Source organism: Nothobranchius furzeri, chromosome 9 (assembly GCF_043380555.1).
Source record: "Nothobranchius furzeri strain GRZ-AD chromosome 9, NfurGRZ-RIMD1, whole genome shotgun sequence".
In the NCBI taxonomy this organism is placed as follows: Eukaryota; Metazoa; Chordata; class Actinopteri; order Cyprinodontiformes; family Nothobranchiidae; genus Nothobranchius; species Nothobranchius furzeri.
In genome coordinates, this window is record NC_091749.1 from 32,273,736 (window position 1) to 32,298,072 (window position 24,337).

The 24,337-nt window shown below is 43.0% G+C and overlaps 1 protein-coding gene across 8 annotated transcripts; it reads right to left on the bottom strand.

The window, feature by feature from the left end:
• Positions 1-1,802: 1,802 nt before the first annotated feature.
• pax6b (paired box 6b) lies at positions 1,803-23,415 on the bottom strand. 8 transcript variants are annotated; one of them, XM_054732477.2, is made up of 15 exons: positions 23,208-23,407; positions 18,044-18,246; positions 15,600-15,673; positions 15,329-15,382; positions 14,466-14,489; positions 12,122-12,252; positions 11,754-11,789; positions 11,454-11,669; positions 11,049-11,214; positions 8,054-8,212; positions 7,799-7,881; positions 7,555-7,705; positions 4,648-4,760; positions 4,269-4,410; positions 1,803-3,582 (listed from the first exon to the last, which is right to left on the bottom strand). In XM_054732477.2, exons 4-15 carry the CDS (start codon positions 15,339-15,341, stop codon positions 3,497-3,499), a joined length of 1,320 nt encoding a protein of 439 aa, XP_054588452.1. In that variant the 5' UTR covers positions 15,342-15,382; positions 15,600-15,673; positions 18,044-18,246; positions 23,208-23,407; the 3' UTR covers positions 1,803-3,496. The 8 variants fall into 8 exon arrangements, with proteins under 8 accessions (XP_054588452.1, XP_015809531.1, XP_054588454.1 ...); XM_015954045.3 differs by lacking the exon at positions 15,600-15,673; XM_054732479.2 differs by lacking the exon at positions 14,466-14,489 and having other exon boundaries at positions 23,208-23,405.
• Positions 23,416-24,337: the final 922 nt, after the last annotated feature.

Consider the following 24,337-nt stretch of genomic DNA (forward strand, 5'->3'; position numbering starts at 1 on the left):
CTCGCGCTACGTCCTGAGCTACTGCTGTCCCCTCAAATGATTAAAGTAAATATCGCATTTCCTTTGGAAATCAAGGTCAAGGCTTGAGGTCCAGTGTAAGGTCAACACATCCGTCTACCAGGAGGTTTTAGAGCACTTCATGTTTCCTGCTGCCGACCAACTTTATGGAGATGCAGATTTCATTTCCAACAGGACTTGGTTCCTGCACACTTTGCCACAGCTACTTTTACATTCAAGGACCACGGTATCCCTGTTCTTGATTGGCCAGCAAACTCACCTGACCTTAACCCCATATAAAATATTTGGGCTATTGTGAAGAGGAAGATGTAATACACCAGACCCAAAAACTCAGAAGATCTGAAGGCCACCGTCAGAGCAACATGGGCTCTCACAACACCTGAGAAGTGCCACAAACCGATGGACTCCACACCACGCTGCATTACTGCAGTAATCCAGACCAAAGGAGCCTCAACTAAGTACTGAGTACTGTACATGCTCATACTTTTCATGTTCACCCTTTTCAGTTGGCCAACATTTTTAAAATTCCTTTTTTTGCAATGGCTTGAATTGATAATCTCATTTTCTGAGATAATAAATTTGTGACTTTCATTAGTTGTCAGATATAATCATCAACATTAAGGAAATAAACACTTGAAATAAGCCAGTCTGTGTGTAGTTAACTAATCTGATATACAAGTTTTACTTTTTGAATGGAATTACCGAAAAAAATCAACTCTGTCATGATATTCTAATATTATGAGCAGCACCTGTATGTTTGACTAGCTTGTAATACAGTTTTAAAGACCTTAAAATGTATCCTTGCATTATTTTAAATGAAAAGCTCGATGTGTTTAGGTTAAAGATTTCCTCAACCTTATGGTTTAAGAACAAATTAAAAGTCACAAAGTTTTCGAAAACTTTTGAAGAAACCAAGTTTGTAGTTAGAATGAAATACACCAAACCCATTTCAGCCCGTAGACGTGTATTATTTAGACTTCCATTAATTGCAGCCCTTTTTGCATTTTGAATGTACTGTATCTCTCGTTCTCGCTCTATAATTATTCATGTCCGTCCTCTGTTTCTGTGCAGTTCTGCCTCGTTCTGCTCTCCCAGAAGTGTTCTTCCATTCATGTGATAAAGTGGATTTAATGAATGGAGCTTCTGATATAAAATCTTTGTTTTAAAAAAATCCTACAAAAGTTGTTAGTAATTTCAAATCCTCCAACTTGTGACTGAGCTGCTGAGTGAGAAATTCAATTAATCTGTTTAGGGAGAGGTTTGGTACTGTTGCATGCTGGGAGGAAACCTGACCCCAGTTTCTCCTGGATGTCTTCTCCTTATAGAGATGGTCTCTTGGTCTCCACACACACACACACACACACACACACACACACACACACACACGCATTATCCCCTCCTGCTGAGGCAGCAAGTGAAGCAAAATAACTCACTCTGCCACACAATCGCTCCTCTGCCTTGCTCTAGGCGCTGACTTCTTTATTCCACCACTTTTTTCCTCTTTCTCTCCTCAGCTCCTCCTTGCTTCTGTATTTTTTCATACCATCATAACTCTGCTAAAACTAGAGCCGGCGATGTTGAATTGCTTGACCTTTCTCGTTGTGTGGTGGTGTTTTGTTTTGTTGTGTGGTCTGTGTCGACTTGGTTCAGCCCCACAAATCAGGAGAGGTTTGTTATTTTGGATGCCTCTGCTTGGTGAGGATTCGAGTCGTTACGTGTTTTAAAACGCTGTCCAGGGTCCTGTCGAAACTTTTGCTTCTCGTAGACAAAAAGAAAAAAAAGGCTTTCTTTGAGACACAATTTTACTGTACAAAATGTTTTATAGTTTTCACAAAATACATTTAAAAAGCTCCTTTTTAAATAAAATTAAATTGAAATATTTAAAGAGACAGTGTGTAGACTTGTTTTGTTTTATCTCAGAAGCAATGCTCGGACATAAACCCAGTATGTGTCCATGTTCTACGTACACACTGAAATAAAATTGCAAAACTCAAGAGAGCATGACAGATGATGCTAGAAAAACCCTCCCATGGTCTTTAATTATAAATAAGGACTGCAGCGTTTAACTGCAATCGTACGATCTCGAAGCCAATGTAATAGAACAAAAACGTGGTTACAAAATGTTGTAACACAAGACTAAAATCTTAAAAATAAAAAAAGAACATTGTGTAGATGAAATACAAAGGCTTTGGTCTGTTTTACAATCAACAATGATTAAATCTGATATGTACTTGTAAACAACTGCCAAACACTTAAGTTTAAAACTCTGTCAAGCAATGTTTAATCATAATTATAGGAATTAAATATTTCTAGTTGCACATTTTTTGACCATAGGACACTATATTACAACTATACCTAAGAGACAAATTGTACCTGACCCTAAAGAAATGTTTTTTTTTTTCATGATGCATGGAACATTTATAGAATATTCTGGAGGAGGGGGGTATTAATGAAATCAACTTTTATTGGAGAAATCTTTCTGGCAGATTCCTGGGGAAGACAAGTACTTTACATTTTGACATAAACAAACTGGATTATATCAAAGACGCGGTCTACCATTTACAGACTACAGGTAACCGTTTACACCTGTTCTCCACGGGTAATGTTCTTGGCGGAAACCTCGAGTCAATCCAACCACAGAAGCACAAGTTGCGTTGCACTGTTAAATCGTCTATGCACCAATAGTGATCCGTATCTATTAGGAAAGCAAATGCAGGCCAGAGGAGGCAAGACCGCAGCCTCGGTGAGTGGTTCGAGATTGAGCTTCCTTCTCTAAAGATCCATTCGTAAGAAATAAGACCAATAAATAGTTTTCTTTTTTGTGTGTCACAGTAAGAGTCTTCCCTCCAGCTTTTCATCTTTAATGATATGCAATAATGTCCAGAGACCATGCAAAGGCTGGTAGAAAGTCTCGATATAAGCAGGTTCAAAGATAGTCATGGCAGAATCTCCCAGCTTCTCCGCTCGGAAACAAAACGCAAAACCAACATGGTTTTCTAGCAGTCCGTCTATCAGTTCTTGATCTTGTTTTTTTTCCTTTTATATTAACATACAAATGGCCATTTACAAACACATCAGAGAAAAAAAGGAAACAATGACTGGAGTTGGAAATAGAAAATAAACAAACAGATAAGATTTTTTTTTTGTTCCATAAAAATGTAACACCGGGCACTTTACAGAGGTCCATGTCTTTTGTTTTTGTATTTTTTTTTCCTGGCTTGCCATTGTTGGTTTCTCTTGCAAGTCCTTGTTTGAATGAGCCCAGGTCTACATAACAGCACACGGTCCCACTGGAAAAACCAAGCCCAAGCGTCCCAAAGCTCTCCCAGAGTTTGTCCCGCTCTTTCTTCCTCTCTTCCTTCTGTGTCTGTAACCTCTCCTCACCCCCCACCCCCCTGCCCCTCGTTGCCTTCACTACTCTGCGCTGCCGGAGGGCCATGGTGGACTGGGTGCTTACAGGGTGAAGTAGCTCTTCTCTCTACTGTAGTCTTGACCAGTACTGAGACATGTCGGGTTCACTCCCCGGGACCTGGACAGGGACAGACACTCCAGGAGAGATGAGTCCTGCAGAGACCAGAACAAAGAGAGGGAGAATGTAATTAAACAAACCCAACAAATGCATCTTGAGACATCTAAGTAAAATGAATGGATGCACCATGCATGTTCGGGGTGAACAGTCGGGAGTAGCATTGTGCTTTGAAAGCTTGTAAAGTAAGTGAGGCCGTGGTGAGTCACAATGCCTCTGCACTCGGCTGCTCTGTAAAACACTTGCAAGCTCGATAAATTGAGGCCACGGCGATGGCATTTAAACAGAGAGAGTACAACAGCAAATGAATCAAATTAATTAGCAATTTAGCACAGAGGAAATGTGGTTATGCATGATTAACTCTTCATGACTATAACCGGTATATATGGCCCTCTGAAACAGCACCCTAATGGGGTGGAACTAAACTATGTGCTGGAGACGTGGGCTTGACATGATGGCCTCGAGTGGCAATGAAACACAGAGACGTTCACGCTGCTGCAGAGACAAACTGATGTCAGACCTAGGAAGTATTGACCCTCAGACATTTAAAGGACCACGTCTCCTCAGACAGACGGGATGGAAGGGTAAAGCGACCGTGACAGGTGATGAATCAGAGATGGCTATGAAGTACTCGCCCCGTTATTACAGAAGAGGTGGCAGATGCTCTTAAAGTGATTGTATTAGTTACCCAGAGATGTTGGTAAACAATGAACTTTCTGCCTACCTGTTGAGGTGGTACCAGAAGTGGTCATTGATTGGCTGTTCATATGTGCCTGCATATGAGGGGGCGTGTATGTGTCGTAGCTCCGCCCATTCACAGGCGGACTGGTAGGCAGCATGCAGGAATAAGAGGAGGTCTGGCTGGGCTATAGACGAGGAGAGAATGTTACATTAGCTTAGCCAACCATAGTTTTCAGATCTCATTTGTTTAATTTTGGTTTTTCCTCTTTTCCTGTCATGAAGCCAATATTTGCTCAGTGAAACTGGACTTTGAGGAAATTTGTTTGCTCTGGTAGAAGTTGAGATTACTGTTGGTGTGTTTGATTCCACTTTTACAAGAAAGACTTATTATAACATGAAGATTTGTGCAGACTTGTACTTACTTGCATAGGTAGATTGTTTGCCATGGAGAAGCTGGGCATGGGCGGCAGCGCGCTGTAGGTGTTTGTGAGTGCAGAGTCAGGTCTGGCCAGCATTGACCCCGAGGTGAAAGACACTGAGAGAGGGGGATAGATAGGAGAGAGGTAAAAATGAAGAACTTAGTTTGAATGTCTGGAAATCTTTCTTACACATGCAGTAGTGTGGTATAGGAGCTCATTAGCGTTCAGCAGTGCATGCGCGAGGTGACGCCTTGTCTAAGCTGATAGGTCTGGGTAGATACTGTACGGTGTGTGTGTGTGTGTGTGTGTGTGTGTGTGTGTGTGTGCGCGTGTGTGTGTGTGTGTGTGTGTGTGTGTGTGTGTGTGTGTGTGTGTGTGTGTGTGTGTGTGTGTGTGTGTGTGTGTGTGTGTGTGTGTGTGTGTGTGTGTGTGTGTGTCAGGTGATTGACTTGTGAGCGTGAGCTTCAGCTCTGCCCGTGTGCCCGCGTGCCTGATTCAGTAATTGCACAGACAGTCAGCTGTGAGGTTTTGCTCAATCATCCATTAAAAGAAAAGCACCGACGCTTCTCTGGATGAACTAGAGCGCGCAGCTACCGAGGCCTCTCCCCGGCACTTTAATATCCTTCAGATTGTCCCATTAAGAAAACTGTTGGGTCAGATTTCATGACTTCTGTCTGGTCTGCACTGTAAAAAATAACATGTTTCAACTTCTAAGTATAAATAAAAATACACGTCTAAATGGAAAAATGTTTCTAATCATCACTTGAAAAAAGAAATCTAATATTAGTCTTGAATGGGATGTTTATCAAATCTGCAACTCTATTTAAATTTACAGAAAAGTAAGTCAAAATGAAATAATCTAAAGTCTAATTTTAACATGGCCTGGTAAATAACTTTTTTATTCATACCATGGAGGATTTTAAAATATGTAAAATATAGGGCTGTCAGTCGATTAAAAAATTAATTAATCACACTAATCTCATTAGTCTGTAATTAATTGTGATTAATCGCAATTTATCTGATCATTAGCCTGGCTGCTCTTACACTTTTTTTCCAACTTTATATTTCTCAATGAAAAAACAAGTTGTCACACACTTCATGGAAACTTTCAGAGAATCCACAATTAGTGGCTTTCAAATGGTTTTATTACTTTTTGCAAGTTTAGAAAAGAAGCAGATGAGACAGCATGTGTGATAATTTAGTTTTTCATCTGATAATATTAGAACATGTCAGTAATGTCTGAGGGGCTTTTACAAACACTGTATAACTAATACTCCTGGAGAGGGTTTGGATTACACAAAGGCTTCTGGGGAGCCCAGTTATAGGGGTGGGGGTATGTTCTGTTTTGCCTTAGCCCCCAGATTGCCTTGAAACGGCCCTGGGTGTGTGACTTATTTTTGAATGTGATCTGAATTGTATCAGATGTATAAATATTACATGTGTGTAATGTATTGTTTTATACAAGTAAAAACATGTAGTGGAGATAAATCTACCTACATTTTACTTTTCAACACTTTGTTTTGTTTTCTTGTTTTTATTTAACTATTTCCTGTCCTGTCTGTCTCTCATCTTCCTGCATCTCCTCTAAACTCTCCAGAAAATCTGTTGCCTGGATTCTTACTTTTTCACCTCATCAGTACTTTTGAGCAGATCAAAGGGATCTCCTGACCGCAAAGGGGAGAGCGCGTTTCGATGCTGCGTCAGTGAGGTGACATCACCGCAGCACAGGTGATGAGCTCCGCAGTAGCAGAGCGCTTCAGGCACAAATAAGACAGAAAGTAGAGAACATGTGCGGACATCAACGATCGTGGGTTAATTACAGTTTTTTGGTTGCGCTACTTTGAGAATGGACCGTGCGCTGGACGCAGCTGCCTGGAGCGCTGCGCACCAACGATGTGACCTGAGAGTGAGAATAATCTCTCACAAGGCACTGTGGTTGCAGGGGTTGACAGGTACTTGCATGCAACAGGTGCCAGTCTGGAATGTGCTTCTTCTCTTTTCAACCACCACTGTACAGTGTCCACTATCCATATTGGGCTCTGCTTTGTACCGATCTAGACAGCGCTCCATGGACAGCATTGTCCATGCTAGCAAGCTTTTCCTCTCCTTCTCTTTCTCTGCTGCTGCTGCTTCTAATCATTTCCAGCAGGTCAGACACCAGCATAACGCAATGCTGCCCCCTCCTTCAGAGCCGCTCACGAGTTTGAGATGTCGGATTACGTAAAATTTTAAAAACTGCATTAATTACGTAAATTTTTTAAATGCATTAAACATTTCACATTAATTAACTAAATTAACGTGTTATTTTTCACCGCACTAGTAAAATATCTTCTATGAGCAGCAGTTAATGCTTCTTCTTTCATCTTGGAAGAAGGATTTGAAGCTTTCCCAAACTAGTCTTCTGCTTTTCTCCCTGTCTGGTTTGATGACGTCAATTTGACGAGACGAACATTTGTAGTCCTATACGTCTTTTCACACAAAACCAAAATGTTTTTACCACCGTTCGAGGCTTTCACGGCATCAAAATGTGTCTTTAAAATACACAAACACATGTAAAATCCATGGCAATTTATCAAGTGGAATTAGAAAATTGTTTTTCTTATTTCCGGGATCCCATGAGCCCACCGGAAAGGGAGGAGACTTAGACTCCATGTGTTAGACAGGAAGATTGTTTTTTAATGCTTTGTGTTGTTTTTACAGCATTTTCATAAAATAATGGAAAATAAACAATAAATAAATACAAACACTGAATTTTACTAACAGACTGAAAAAATAGGTTGAATTAAGCAGGCCGAAGTCCGTTTTACAGTGCGCTACAAATATGATGAAATTATTTATTTCGGCTTCTCTGCGACTATAGAAGCTGACACGTGTGTTGGCCCTAACTTTCTACTTTTGTGGTGAACCTACCTGGCGTGGTGGGCTGTGGGATGGCCTGGTAAACGCTGGTGCTGAAGCTGCTGCTGATGGGGATGTGGCTGGAGGAGTTGTTGGCCTGCCGACGCTGGTTCCGCAGCTTCTCCTCTCGCCTCCACTTTGCTCTTCTATTTGAGAACCATACCTTTAACAGAAAACACACGTTGTTGAGCTTTTTATTTGAGTTCCGTGCAGACAACAGTCTTGTTTGCATAAATAAATAGATGCAGTGACTCACCTGTATTCTTGCCTCGGGAAGGTCTATTTTCGCTGCCAGTCTTTCTCGCGCAAAAACATCTGGATAGTGAGTTCTTTCAAATTCTGCAACAGCAGTAATAAAAAGAGAATGGAGATGTGGGTGAATACCAACACGTGGTTAAATGCGTTTTGAAGGCCTGCGTTTAGTCTTGGCGCAAATTGTTGTAACTTTTATTTTTCACGTTTTTTAATCAGACCATACATTTTAGAATTATTGCTCCTATGAGTGTCGGACCTTTCTCCAGAGCCTCGATCTGCTCCTGCGTAAAGGACGTGCGGTTTCTCTGGAGCTTCCTCTTGAGCTGCAGGCGCATCTGCGTCTCCTCGGAGTCCTCCCCGTTGGAGCTGATGGAGTTGGTGTTTTCTCCCGCTCCGTCCTGTTGTTGGCAGCCGTCTGAGAGGCGGTGGGGGAGAGAGAGACAGAGTGAGGGTGAGGAGAGAAAAACGCTTAATGGAAATATACATTCACTTAAGCTAATTGAATAATTAATTATCGAGCCTCGTGTTTCATCAGTCTACAGCTAATTGTACAGAGCGCAGCGCTACATCATTAATTAAGCCTCCCCCCTCCCATCATGGTTAATTTAATTCCAAATCGGAGGAATTATTGCAATTTCTTCCCTAATGTTGCCAGATTACCGGCGCGTGAAGAAGGAGTCGCGTGTGTCAGAAGGTTTGACTGTTTATAAAATATTGTGGGAAAAACAGGCTGGAGAGTGAGAGATTCTTATGGCGGAGCAACAATACTTTGTGTTCTCTAAAGGTTAAGAGAAATGTGTCAAGATGTGGCGAGCCCCTTTTCAGAGAAATGTTAAAACCCCAAACTCTGCATCCCCCTTCGCTCTTTTCTGGGACAGAGCAGAGCTTCAATGGTGGCTCCCATATGGGCGTTGGTAGAGCCATTGAGGTGACCACCAACTTTTGAATAGAAGAAGACGCTTTTCAGGATGATACAAAGCCTTCAGGAGTAAGGGAAACCATTAAACTATGGACACAGCCAGAGACGACCAGCGAGCCCTCGGTGAGTGTAATATATGGGAGGGAGGGAGAGGGAGGGGAGGGTGAGGGACCATTGGAGATGACAAAAGGATCCTCTCTCTGTGGAGGCGCGCAGGCTATAGAGCTTTGGCATTGTGCGCACGAGGATCCCAGTCAACAGAGCTTTGAGTCCAGTGTGTTAACCCTTATCCACTACCATCATTAATCACGTCCCCAGGCCAGCTACGCCAGTCAGGATTTCTGTCTTCAATTGGAAACAAACGAGTGAGGAGAGAGCATGCAAGGCCCCGAACAACCAAAATAAGGCCAATCTATTCACTGCTGCTGCTTGTCCGTGGTGGGCCCAGAAAGCCCCTTCGGGCTACAGGGCGAGGCTTATCGACTAATGTCTGTCTTGTTGTTGGACATCATTATCACACCGAGAAGTTAATGTGAAATTAAGCAGCAGGCGCGCAGATGGCGGGAGGTTTATGTGACATATCAGGCATGTCTCTGGATGAATGTTTGTTTATGACTGTGAGCACGTGAGGAGGGACAGGTAGTATAATATTAATAATAATAATAATAATAATAATAATAATAATACATTGTTTTTTGTCGATTTGCTGCATAATAGTCAGACACTCTTTTTATTCTAACATGGGCTATTTGTTTCTTTATTCCAGATAATCCATAAAAAGGAGTGAATGTGTTGCTATTATCCGTTTGTCAGACCCAGTGACGCTCGGATAGGATTTGTTTTCTTTATGAAAGCGCTTGGAAATAAACTCATTCTTTAGCATCACGATGTCTCAGTCAGTGAGGCGGAAAAGCAGGAAAAAAAGAGGGGGGAGATACCGAACCAATTGCGGCGCCTTTCAGCTACCGAGACTGGATCAAAACGCTCTTGAGAAACCGCTTAAAACTGAAAGAGAAAGTGAGAGACTAAATCCTATAGACGGGATTTGGAGCCACGTAGCAAGCCAGAGGCAGGGAGACAGAGATGAAAGACTTTTTCTTTTTTCTTTCGTTTTTTTTTCGTTTTTCTTTGGATAGAGTTGTCTTCTTTTGGGGGACCCCTCACTCCCAATGTTAACTTTATATGTGCTTACGTCACCGTCTGCTGGGAAACCAGTTGAATAATAATAATCATAATTCATAATATTTCAAGATTCTAGATAATTTATTGATCATTTATTATTTTATAATAAAGCTAATGTAATAATAATAATAACAATAATAATAATAACAACAACAACAATAAGTAATAGTTATTTTTATTGTTGTTGTTATTTTTATTCAACATACGAAATCTAAATATTATAATTAGTATAATGTATGACAGAAATTTAAACAATACCTGCATAGAAGACTGTTATATAATAATAATAATAATAATAATAATAATAATAATAATTATTATTATTATTATTATTATTATTAGTATTATTATTATAGTAATAATAATAATAATAACAATAATAATAATAATAAGTGTCGTCAATTTGATTTTACGCTTAGCTTGTTGCTGACAGCGTCATGTGCCCAATTGATCTTGTTCATTTGCATGCCAATTGACTAAAATCCGACCATTTCCGCTCCATGTGACGCATAAAAATCAAACCCAACGTATTCTGCATTAAATGCTTTTTTTAAGCTACATTGTGACGTCTCCTAAACAAGAACCGGCCGTGCAGCGTCGGGCCTGCGCGCCCCCACAGGCCCACGTGAGAGGAGGAAAGCCCTCTGAAGTGGAACATTCTCCACATCAGCCCGAGCATCTCCACACTCCTCCTGCATGCTGCCATAATGAGACCCCCCCCCCCCCCCCCACCCCACCCCATGAGCAATTACACGTAGTGCGGGCCGTTCCCATAACCAATCATTGCGTGTGAAGGAAAACATTCCTTTGTACTAATATCCGTGCACCCCCACCATCACCATCACCACACCGCCGGTTCAATCTCCTCATCGGGAGGGAAGGAAAAAGTGGACTGCTGGGTGGACACCTCTGCTGAAAAGACAGGCCACTGTCACGCACATCTACGTCTGGGACAGTGGAGGCATTCAGACCGCATGCATGGCTTTCTTTTTTTCCCCCTGATCGACAAGTCTTAATTGGTGGGGTGGGGCGTCAGACTTGTTAGGGACATCAAAAACGCGCCATAATACCTGCCTGTGCACAGCCACTGCATCTAACAGCCGAATGCGTAAAGGTGGCTCGTTCTTCGTGGTGTGGTAATGAGGCTCACCTTGGTTGGGCTGTCCTGGCACCGATGTTCCGGGGTACCAGCCGGGCCGGGTCCCCCAGGTTCCTGTCTGACCGTTGAGCATTCTCAGCTTGTCATACATGCCATCTGCGCCCATCTGTTGCTTTTCACTAGCCAGGTTGCGAAGGACTCTGTTTATTGATGACACCTGAATGACAAATTACATATGATCAAAGTGAGGATTGCAGATGCAGAGCCGTTTCTGCGTGGGGTGGGGGTGGGGGGGGTCCCACCCCTCCCACTTTGTCCCACCCCTCCCACTTTGTAACGCTGTGTTTAATAAGGCTGAATGGTTGGATGCCCATCTCCTTTCCCCCCACTGCATGAGAAAAAAGTCATTTCATGTGGCAAATTAAATCATGCACACAACTTCCAGTCAATACTTACGCTGGGGATGTTGTCGTTGGTGCAGATCCCCTCCGACAGGAGCCGGTCGCGGATCTCCCAGGCGAAGATAGACGGACACTCCCGCTTGTACTGCGCGATTTTGGCGACCACCTCCGGTGTGGCGACCCTAGGCTTGCTGCCGCCGATCGCTCTCGGTCTTATGGAGCCCGTTTCATAATATCTGCCCAGGATCTTGCTCACGCAACCGTTGGACACCTGGGCGGGAAACAAAAAACACAATTCACATACATTATTTATGACTATTGGCGGAATTTCTAAGATGGCTCAAATAAGTTTCACCTTTTCACTGTCCAGCACTTGGACTTCATCATGGGTCTATAAACACAGAAAATATGCCTTCAATTGTAAAGTAGGCATTTTTTTCTATATTATAGCAGGCAGAATACTTTCCCGTTTTCTTTTTTTTTTCTTTTTGCCAGTGTAATTACATTTGAATTACAGGTTATTACCAGTAATTTACTGCCTCACAACTAGCAGAGGACGGAACCTTTATGCTACAGGAAACGCAGCAACATGAGTTACGTTTAAAGTGGTGAATCGTTTCCATTTTTGCTCCACGAGTTCATTTTCAGACTGTGGAAGAAAACAGTCCGAGTGATTTATTTTATTCATTTATTATTTTTAATTAGAAGGAGTGTGTTTGGTACCTGTAGTATCCTGGAGATGTCGCAGGGTCGAGCACCACTGTGAGCAAGTTCAACTATTTTCTGTCTGGTGGAATCCGGCAGCGGTCTGCCATTGACAAAAACACCACCAAGCTGGTTCACGCCACTGTGACCTGCGTGGAGACAAAACAAAGCAGCGGAGTCATCGCATCACCCCCAGAGCAGCAGGGAAACCGAATAAATTAAATAATAATAGTAAAATGATTTTATGCAGGGTGGCTAAAAGCGTCAAAATGAGATAAACACATTTTAAAAGTTTATTTATGTGGTCAGGAATGCTTCAAATCGCAGGTACAGTCGTGAAACACGAATTCCAGGAAGCTGCGTCAACACCCTCCTCTTAACGCAAAACATTTGCGCACTTTTCAAGCAAACACATGCACATCGTCATCAAAACACAGCATCACACAAACCTTAAGCATCTTCAGAAAATTAAAACATAGCAAATAAACAAATGAGAGAATCACCTGCAGCCACAAATTGTAACTAACAATTAATCATCCCGGTACATTCCGGTGTTAAAGCCCTGGCACCGTTATCCATCCCCTCACCAAGACCAGCTCACCTCACTCACAAAACCATCCGCTATGATAAACAGCAACACTAGCAATCGCATTAAAAAGCAAACCGAGCGTGTTTGTTTCAAAAGCAACGATTATTAGTAAAATGACTTTTAATCCTTTGCTTTAAAATCTGTCCAAAACGCACAAATTACGCACACAACAAATGCAACCAGCAATGAGGAATTAGCTGCAAATAAGCGATTTAAACTAAAGCTCTTTGTCTAAAATGAATCATATTTAACATAATATTTCTAAACTGTTGTAAGGGTAGATGCTAAAGCACAGAATAAGCCCGCAAACCTGAAGCCAAATGGGAGAGCTGACTCCCTGGAGTGCCTGAGCTGCTCTCTGTCTGTCCGCTCCCTTCCCCTGCGCTGCCGCCCGCTACATTGACTCCCGGAGCAGAGGCTCCTTAGCAATAAATAAGCTCCAAATATAGAAGAGGGGGAAAATATGATGAGCCTGCCTGACATTTGTCTTTAAAATAAAGCTAGCTGCACGTCAAGTTTGAGCTTAATTTCTGGAAATAGGCGGAAGTCGCCTCGGATCATGCATGGGAGGCTAATTGAAAAGATCAGTTGGAGCACTTGTGGCAGGCATGTCACTTTATGACACCGCTCTGCTTTTGAAAATCGCATCGTCACGACAAATAGTAGCATGATAAAACGACCCTTTCTGTCTGCATTTGGATATCACTCAGACAAAATTGGACGCTACTCGTTTACCCTCCGAGGGAGACTTCGTTTTAAGGTGGCCAGGGGCTACGCGCGGCCACACAAACGAGGGCGCGCCAGGATTTTTAACATATTAAAAGTGACAAGCACTTTTTCTCTCTCCTCTCTCCCCCCTCTTGTTTGTATTTGACAACAAACGCTCACAGCCACTGCAGTCCTGTTGTGCGCAGTCTGTGGGTGTTTTACTCTGAAATGCGTCAGCGTCACACTTAATTTATAATAATAATAATAAAACAATATATAAGCTTCTTCTACTTGACTGGATATAAACCCTTTTAACTGACTGGCATATCCCTTTTGGCCGCAATGTGTAATGATCTGCAGCGTGGATCTGATTGACGGTAAATCCATTATCATCCCTTTTGCTCTTTGGTAATTCCAGGATTAAGTGGAATTAATAGACTTCTTAGGCTGAAATTGGCCTGCTCTGATGCGGCTCCAAAACATAAATCCACCAAATCGATAAAAAACAACCCGTCAGATAAGGACATCACATAAAAAATCAAGATGATAAAATAAGGTCTTAATCATGTGCGCAATTCCCTCAAGTGTCCGGAGTCGATCTCGCCCCGCTGGCGCTGATTATGCGCCTTGTATTCTATTGCAAGTCGACTAATAGGAAAACATATGGTGTCAATTTGGACGCTCCCCTCCATATACACCCAGGAGTTATTAGCACAAAAGCGCGGCGAGGCCATCGCGACCTTTAGACAAACCCAAAGGGCCGGGCCCAATGATATCTCCGCGGCAATTCGCACCAGACATCACACGCCAAGCCAGGGGAGCATCCCATTAACGTCAATCCGCTGCAAGAGCACGCAGCGCAGGGTTTGATAAGGCCCCCATCAGCTCCACGACTGACAAAAAAATAAAAATAAAAATAAACTACCCACAGCTCTAAATAAGGTTAGTTTCCATCACATGAACCACACCTTTACGCACCAAATCAAACCAACTGTCACGTGTTTGGGCTAGAATGATTACAGCACAGACACGAGGCGAATAATGTAATAAAATCATTCCACACACCTTCATCACTGATGTCATACACCTCTTGTCCAGCAGCAAGAGAGAAAATGTTTCATGTTTATAAGTTTTTATATTCAACACCATGTTCTTGTAGAAATATATCTGCACTTCTGTTTCATATTTAACACACACACACACACACACACACACACACACACACACACACACACACACACACACACACACACACACACACACACACACACACACACACACACACACACACACACACACACACACACACACACACACACACACACACACACACACACACACTGCTGCAGCCAGAATGAGTGAAGCAAGTGGGGTTTATTATTTTTTATTTATTTGTTGTTCATGCTGCCTGCGCAGGAGGAATATATGGTCTGATCTACATAAGACATTATCGCTGTTCCTCGTGTTTCATGCAGGGCTTCTTCCCTTCTCTCCTCTCGCGCAGCTAATCTCGTATGCAGCCTGGCAGCCAGCTCTAACGCTAATGCAGACGGCTGTGCAATTATTTAATAGCAACTCAAGCAGAAACAGAATTCTCCCTGTCGACCCAACCCCCTCTATTCTCCATCCTCTCTCTCTCTCTCTCTTCCCCTCTGGAGAAACACGACGTGTGATTAACTTGTTCAATAATAACTCGCCTATCATTCCAAAATAGTAAATTAAGAGCAATGAAACGGCCATCAAACATAATTTCTTCCCTGCACCTCCAAATCTCATGCACACCTTTGCTTGCACATTTAACGTTTTTTTTTTGCTTAAAATAAATAAAATCAAACAATTCAACCAATGCACAGAGGGTTGCATTCATGCAACCACAGTAAAAGATGGGTATCAGCAAAACCCTTCAAAATAAAATGAAAAGAACTTACTGTTCTGCATCATTGAGGCTACGCCAGACTCCCACGTGGCTTGGTTGTGGTATTCTGAGCGTCACAAGGAAAATAACAAAACTGGTTAGCATCAAATCACACATCTGTAATGTACATTTCTTTTTATTTTTCTAAAATTGTCATTTTCAGTATTTCCTTCAATTCATTTTCTTGTTTTATCTCGTTCTATTTTTTTTTCCCTTCGGAGAGATGCAAAGTGAATCTGAACACATCCTCAGTGTGTAAATATGTGGATTTTAATTAAACTTGCCTGGAAACAGAGTTGACTGTCCACTCTCTAACAATTTAGTCAATCATCTGCCGTTTGCACTACTTAATGTCTCCCTATAGGACAAAGCAAAACAACACATTAGCACAGCCACAGCTACACTGATTCACCTCAGACTCCATACGCCTCGTGTATTATTGTTAGACCTTTATTTGCAATGAACCTAAATGTTGCTGGAAAGCAAATGAACTGTAATTGACGCGTTTTTATAAAAGCACCTGTCAAAATTAATTCTAATTAGCAGTAATATTGAAACTGTGAAGGATATGTATTATTCAAATAAAGAAGCAGCTCTCGTTTTCACAGTAAGAGGCTTCATTTTTGCCATTTTGCTTTGTTTTTCAAAATAAAAGTTGACATCCCTCCTCTTGTGGAACCATGAAGGTGTAACACACCTCGCCTCAGTGCTCTGTAGGGGGTACATAACTGGGGTGCAAAAAATCCTGCTGCACCCCAACAATGCAACCCCCCCCCCCCCCCTCTCTCTATTTTCTTCTTTATTTTCTGCCTCCGTGCAAAGTAGGCCTCTGCGACTAGAAACACGCAGCTTCTCCACTAAACACACCAGCAAGTTCAGATTAATACAAAGAGCCGGAGGCATGGATCCACCCCCTCCGGGACTATTCACACACACACACACGCACACACACACACACGCACACACAGACACACACACACACACACACACACACACACACACACACACACACACACACACACACACACACACACACACACACACACACACGGCCGTGACCCCGCTGCCTCTGGTAGGTGCATGCGCGTTTTGTTTGCATTTAAAACAACAACAATAATTAAAGAATGATGTAATTTCTCCTTCTAAATATTGCTCGGATCTTTCGGCGCTGCTGGTGTGGGCTGTAAAGCGGGTTTTAAAGACACAACAGCGCAGTGGGGCGCTCAATTGGAAAAGACAAATGCGGCAAAGAAGCCATTGAAAGGAGTAGAACTGATAAAAAGGGGGCCTCGGAGGGAGAGAAGTCTGAAGTTTCCATTTTCTCCCCTCTCCGTGCAGGGTTGTGCAGTGTGCAGAGCACAGCGGCTGCAGGTCTAACAGACGAGCGCTCGGGCCGGGGAGATGCACTCGGCGTCCGCCATTGCGCTCAGATTGTTGCGTTTTTCTTTCATGTTTTAACAAACAAGCTGCTCATTAATCAAATTCAGATTCCTTCACAGCGCCCGGGTCATCCTGGAAAACCAGGGAAAATAAAATCTCACCGTTAAAATAGATAAACCCAATAAATCCCATTAAAGTTTTGTGAATCAGTGGATTTCTGTCAGAAGCCAGTTAATCATTTATTTTAAGGTCGAGAGCAGGGGTTAACTAAGATCTAATCTGTGTTTCTTCCCCCGTAGTTATCCGGAACAACAATGTTTTAATTCAGCAGGATTCTTCTGCTGCGCTTTTGACGTTCTAACTCAGGAATGAAGGTTTATTCTAGAGGCAGACAATTTTCCCTGGATTTGTTTCTATTTTCTAGAATTGTTATGGACGAAAGTGAAGGCAACAGGTTAAAACTGAAATACAAGTGTAAAGTTGTAGTTTATTTGTTTGTTATTATTTAAAGGTCTTGTACAAATTCAATCCGTTGAAATCTCAAAATAAAAGTAGATGAAATGACTGCAGCTGTTCATTTTTATTAAAAGCAACATGTTTTGTGTTGATGTTTGAGATGAAAACGTTCTCTCTCTCTCTCTCTCTCTCTCTCTCTCTCTCTCTCTCTCTCTCTCTCTCTCTGTGTGTGTGTGTGTGTGTGTGTGTGTGTGTTATCTTCTTTTTTAATTCTTTTGGGAGGATTATTTAGAATTTTCCCACGACCTGACAGCTCCTGCATAATACCAGATTAATTCACTTTTATTTTATCAGCTGCGGGAAACAGTTTAAAACATTTTTAAAACTTGTGTTTTCTCCACAAAACCAACAGAAACGCTTCTTTCCGGGTGGAAAGAGTACTGCATGGGTCTTTTTCTTTTCTCCTGTTGAAGAAGGCGCTTGGGCGACTCGCCTGCATGAATCAATCTGACACCTTTCCTCAACGGGTCATTGCGCTCCATTCTCCACGATGATCACCGTCCTGCGTCGCCCAATGTGACTTTTTTTTCTCACTATTTGCCACCAGAAATAAGCGGCAAGGCTATCCGTGGGGCCTGCGCGCAACAACAACAAAAAACCGAACAGACAAAATCGATAGAGGCGCTAAAAGCTGTTCGCACTTTTGTTTGTCCCTTTTGGAGAGAGTTCAGTCAGACAACAGGCTGCACAGTCCACACGATAAAACACCGATCCTTAATAACAACACCAATAATAATGACATTGACTATAATAATAATAATAATAATAATAATAATAATAATAATAATAATAATAATAATAATAAAAGTACATGGACTTTCATTGGGCTCACCTTTTTGGGGCATCCTGCGTCTCTTCCCAAGTCCTTATTTTAATTTACAACAGTCTCGTTCTCCAAACCAAAGCAGGAGGGATAAAAAAGAAAAGAAAAAGGAAAAATGGGAAAAAAGGCGACCAGAATCAGTCTCTCTCTGGAAGTTTAAACGAGGAAAAATTAGTTTCCAGTGGTCTTCTGCGGAGACGGAGGGGGTATCCCTGCGAAGGAGACAGAGATTGACAGTGAACTCAGATGTCAGGACGCACGGAGTTTGGCGAGGATGTGCGCTGGCGTGTGAGAGAGCGAATGAGAGAGTCAGGGTGAGGGTGAGTGGGGAAGAGAACGAGGGAGGGGAGGGTGGATGGGGAGGGGAGAGTGTGTGGGGGGTGGAAGTAGGTGGGGGTAAAGCGAATGAGCACACCTATGCTGATTGGTGATGGAACAAGTGTATTAATGTATGTGCTCCTGGTCTGATGCGAGCGCTTCGCTTCTCTCCTCCTCTCCTTGTCTTTCCTCGCCTCCCTCCGCCGCTCTTCACTGGCCCATTAGCGCGACCCGACCTCTGTCATCATCCCCCATATAAACACTTCCCCCTGCACCACAGCCTGAGCGGGAAACGAGGCTGAGCCACGGCGACAGAGAGGGGTGAGAGGCAGAGAGAGAGAGAGAGAGAGAGAGAGAGAGAGAGAGAGAGAGAGAGAGAGAGAGAGAGAGAGAGAGAGAGAGAGAGAGAGAGAGAGAGAGAGAGAGAGAGAGAGAGAGAGAGAGAGAGAGAGAGAGAGAGACTCCTCTTCCCCACTAATCAGCCCACGCATGCAAATACTCCGCGCGCACTTTGCCTCTTTCCTAAAGCACTTCGGACATAGGTTACCAACTGGACGGGAGTCCGCTTAAGTTCATGCACATTTGCTGCTAAAGCTACCGCAAAAGAAAGGAAGTAAAAAAAAGGAGGGGGGGGGGGGGGTTGTAAAGCACTGAATCTCGGAACTCACAAACACCTGCGGTGTGTCTTTTATGCAGGAGTCCATGCCTGCAAATGCATAAAGTTGGCAAAGTTTGTGGATTTTGTCGCAAACCAGAAGCACCATATCTGCGCTAAAATCATACAACAATCCTGCAGCAGCTTGTAAACTTTAAGTGTTCACAAAAATAACTTTTAAGTTTTAGATCAATTGACTAAAGAGTTGGGGAAATTTGGTGGAATTCTCCAGGATTTCAGGACTTCACACACGGGGGAGGGGGGAAGGAAGCCCACCACGTGCTTTTGTTTATTCTTTCAAGCATCACTGTCCCCTGAACACCCTTTACTCCTCCTGTCAACAAGAACGCCATGCGTAGAGAGCGCGGCCCCTTTAGGCAAGCTCGGCTGCTTTTTATGGGCGCATTTTCGAGGCGCGGCCACGTCAACCACCCCCCACCCCCGACCTGACAGCAAATAGCACGTGTAAATAAAGTCAAGCAAATCACTGCGTAGCCATGGCCACACGCTTCCTCCTCCCTTCTCCACGCTACACTCCAACCGCACCGGTCGAATGACCATTTACGCACACCTCAACGCACCCAAAAGCTACCCCTCTGCGCCCGTGTCTGAGCAGACCTTTTTTGGGGTGAGTGTGTGGGGGGTGGGGGGTGCAGCAGCAACACTAGTCGCCCCCATCCAGAGAGGGGGGTTTGTGTGGATGCTGACGCTAAAGTTGGTGTAGAAAAGGGGGCGCAAGAAAGGGTGAGGAGAGTGAGACGAGAGGACAAACATACGCAAAGGGGGAGGGGAGGGAGGGAGAAAAAGATCCATTTTACAATTTTTCTTTTTATTGGAGAGGAGGGGGTGAGTATGAGGGTACGAAATTAAGTCGTGGAGGCATACACTTGACTTTCTTTGACATGTGAAAAAGTAGGAGAAGTCAAAGCTCATCAATAAAACACTTGGGAGGTGAAAGAGGGCTCCCTAACAACCAGCGCATTCCTGACTGAGAGTTCAATGAGCAGACAAACGAGAGAGAGAGAGAGAGAGAGAGAGAGAGAGAGAGAGAGAGAGAGAGAGAGAGAGAGAGAGAGAGAGAGAGAGAGAGAGAGAGAGAGAGAGAGAGAGAGAGAGAGAGAGAGAGAGAGAGAAGGCCCTCAGTGGGCCGGCGGGATAATGAGCCGAGGGGACCGGCTCAAACTGTCACCCAGGGTCCTGCGGTGAGGAACAACACTCCGGCCAACACTCCCTCATCAAACAACCCGTAAACTAAACGAGCACATTCATCTGTTTCTCCTTCCTGCTTTGTTTCTACTTTCCTCAGACTGGTGGCTCAGCCTATGGGCCCTGCCGTGAATGGGCGCAACTTATATCATCTAAAACAGGGGAGGAGGAAGGAGGCAGGGAGGGAGGTACGGGGGTTCCCTAGCATTTTCACGTCAAGGACCCCTTCTATTAGACATGCATTAGACCACAAACACCCTCCCCCTCTCAGCCCCCGACCCCCACCCCTTTTGAGAGGAACTGAGTTGCTTACAAAGTGGGAGGAGCTTAACTTTCAACTGTTGTGAAGCCTTAACAGCCAGAGCATCGTTCCAGAGAAACTCGGTGTGATCTCGTGTGAATTTGAAAATTAAAAAATAATATTTCCGTCCACTGCAGAGCTGGACTAAAACTTCCTGGAAAGGTGCAAAATCGCGTAAAGGCGCAAATGAAACGCCCCACAATCGCGCACTAAAGGGCCCACTTTTGTTGTGCAAATGTTATTGGCTCCCACTCGTCACAGGCTGCAGCTGTCAAAAATACACAGCATCAGCCAGCCTCAGCTGAAAGACAGATTCCCCGATGAGAGTCAAGTAGTTTTCTTTGGAAACAAAACCTGCTGCAGGTTATTGGTTAAGCTCTAAATCCACTCCGGTGTCTCCTCCACTCTCAGGAGAGTTTCTGTTTTTCTTTTCTTTGTTTGTTTGTTTTTTCTCACAACTTTCACGGATATTCCAGGGGTGGGCACAAAACAGCTGGACTAAAGCAATTACTCGGACCTTTTCAACATTGCTGCTTTTGTTGCCTTTAACGTGTTTGGAGTTTGCTGTAAATTATTATTTAAAAAAGTAAAAGAAACAGGGGTGGGGGGTGGGGTGGGGGTGGGGGCGGGGGCAATTAGCCCAATTCGGATTAGCAGCAACTAATGTCACAGGCCTTGAAAGGAAAGCCTAATCTGGTCGCTATTTCCCCCCTAGGCAAGGCTGTAGAAACTTTTTATTACAAAACGAGTGAAAGACAGAAAAAAGTTAGGAAGGGATGTGAAGTTATAAACACTTGCTTTGGGGAGACTGGATAGAGGCTGTAACGCACTGCAGGTTTTACGTTACGTTTATTCACTGTTAATGAACTGATATGATTAAGTTTTACTTCTTTGGAGGTCTATGCAGTTTTTATTTTAATTGACATTTGTTTGACTTAATTAGCCCCCCCATGGAGGTTACAGTCTGGGCACAAATGTAAGGAGTTCTCTCAGCAATATCACAATTGTCACTCACATTTATTTGCATTTGTAAATGACAAAAATGCTAAAATGCAATTAAAATAAAATTCACGTAATATCTTCATTTTTCACTTTCACAAAACGTTATGCTAAATTGTTTAAAACTCCAAAGAACATAATTAGAAAGTCAGGGTATTTAAAATGATTTATTTATTTATTTATTTATTTATTTATTTATTTATTTATTTATTTATTTATTTATTTATTTATTTATTTATTTATTTATTTATTTATTTATTCATTCATTCATTCACCTCCTGCTGAGGGAAAAAAGGCTAACTTTACTGACATTTTAAACACTCCTGATTTCACTGTTGGGAATTGTAAACACATTTTAATGCCTAAACCCACTGTTTATCTTAAGGATTTATGGATATATTTAGATTTAGAGAATTATCTGCCAGTATTGTGTAATTTTTCTGGAAGCTGTAGGTAATATAATAATGATAATAATTAATTGTTTTGTTTATATTCTATTATTATTATTATTATTATTATTATTATTATTATTATTATTATTAATGCCCTAATTTGACCGTCTGCACTTGTAAACGAATTTAAACATTATTTATTTTACAGAAACGGTCAATCATCTTGCGGCCCGTTTGTCACATTATTACTCTAAAGACACGCACGAGGATAGCGTCCATTTTTGTTTGCATGCTTTTTGTCCTTTGCACGTTTCCAAAGTGGAGTTGGGCTTTTATCTGCGGTGAAGTTACCGGCAGCTGTTTCTGCTGGTTGTTCACTGCGAGGCGACGCACGCGCGAGCCGCAGAACGAGCTCCGTCAGGTGAGTCGTTCTTCACCAACTCGAGTCTGAACCTGCTGAAACATGAATCCACCTCTGATGGAAAACCGAACAAATAAAAATGTGTTGCTTCCACGTGCTAGCCTTCTTTTGCACGAGTTATTTTTTTGTGACAATAAAAATCACAAAACGGTCACATTTACACATTTGTTCTAATTAATAATTTTCTATTAAAAACGTTTATTTAATTTATCAACAGCTTTAGGTTTGGGGGAAATGCTGGAGACTTGGTGTTACGGTGCACGAAAGCCCTCTCCTGGCAAAAGACTGAAAGCAGGGGTGAACTTCGGGACTAATGGTGTCACAGCGCTGCTCCACAAGCGTGACAGAAAATAATAATCACCGGAGCCAAACACACACGGACATAAATTATAGTCTGGAATAAATAACAAACCTAAGTGAGGCGCATATCATCCGAAGAGGCGCAGTTCAGACGCATGAAACATTTAAAAGGCCAAAGTCTGAGAGCATCTGTGTCGTTGTCCTGGAAATTATTTTTAAGTCAAAAATCTGTCATCAGTCTGCGGTGACTTGACTGATTCGATGTCTGCAACAAAATCGTTTCTCCGGAGGAAGCAGTCCCGCTGCTGAGCGACTTTCTCACCGCGCGCATGGATCCAGTTAAACCCAAACACACGCAGCGCAAAACTCACAAAAACCCGCAATGATTTAAAAAGTGGTTTGCGCCTAATTATTCAGCAAATATCGTTCAGAATGAAGGATGAGTAGAAAACAAACTTGATGAAACTTTTCCTGCGCAGCAGGATCACAGCGACAACAAACGGGTGTTGGTGTTTTTGGGTTCTTCAGGATAAATGTTCGAGTTTAATTCTAAAAACGGAACTGATTCCATCCGAACTTACCGGACTGAAGGCAGCAGCAGCGTGTCACCCGTATCCGGTCTGGGCAAAAATCGCCCCTTCTCTCCAAAATATGTTTTTCCTTCCCTCTGTGCCGAAAGAGAAAGGTGTAGGTCCGGATTAGAATCTGCCTACCGAAGTGGAGTTGAAATGTCAATGAGAGTGAGAAAAAGATCTGCGCCTCTTAGCAACAACTTTCCCTTCAGCATCCGTCTGTAGTTGGCAGTGATTGGTTGGAGCGACGGCTCGACGTCATGTTCTAGACGGACGCGCGGAGCGCAGAACTGGGAAGTGCGCAAGGTGGCCTCCATGTGGAGCTCAGCGGCCTGCGCGCTGTGTGTGTGTGTGTGTGTGTGTGTGTGTGTGTGTGTGTGTGTGTGTGTGTGTGTGTGTGTGTGTGTGTGTGTGTGTGTGTGTGTGTGTGTGTGTGTGTGTGTGTGTGTGTGTAGGGGGAGTAAACAGCTGACTCTGCTGGGACAGCCCTGCACCTCCGGAAGTATCATTATAATAACTGTGGGTTTTCCTTTTTTATTGTTTTCCACAATATCCCGATTCCTGGGCTGGGAATGGTGTCCTGATCTATAGGAAGAAGGGTCAAGTGGCATGACTCGTTAAGCATCAGTGACGTAAATATGAATGTTTGCATGATTTCATAATGATCAAAGCAGCAGCTGCTGTTTGTACGCAGAAAATCATAAGAAATAAGATGATTAGGGATATTTCATTGATTGATTGACTGATTTTCTTTGTTGCGCAACAGCTGCAGGATCATCCAAACTTGTGACATTCCAGGCCCATAGCTTTTGTATGCCACTAATAAGAAAATGCATTAAAAAAACTGAAAATGACTTTTTTACCATCCTGTGTCATGTCTGTAGTTCTATAAAGTTGTGACTCATAACGGGGGTCTCTGCTTCCCTTTCACCAAGGCAGGCTAAAAGCCTCAGATCCTGTTTCACAGCCTCTGTGTCAATTTGAACAAGACGCTGCGTAATTGGGTAACCACGTCACCGCTGGTCTCCCAGGAAGAGACCGGCGCAGCGCAGGTATACGGGCCAGTCAGGACCGGCTGTGCTTGGGCCATTATTTGGACGAGCGGCCATTAAGAGGCCTTGGTACTGTGCAACGCAGCA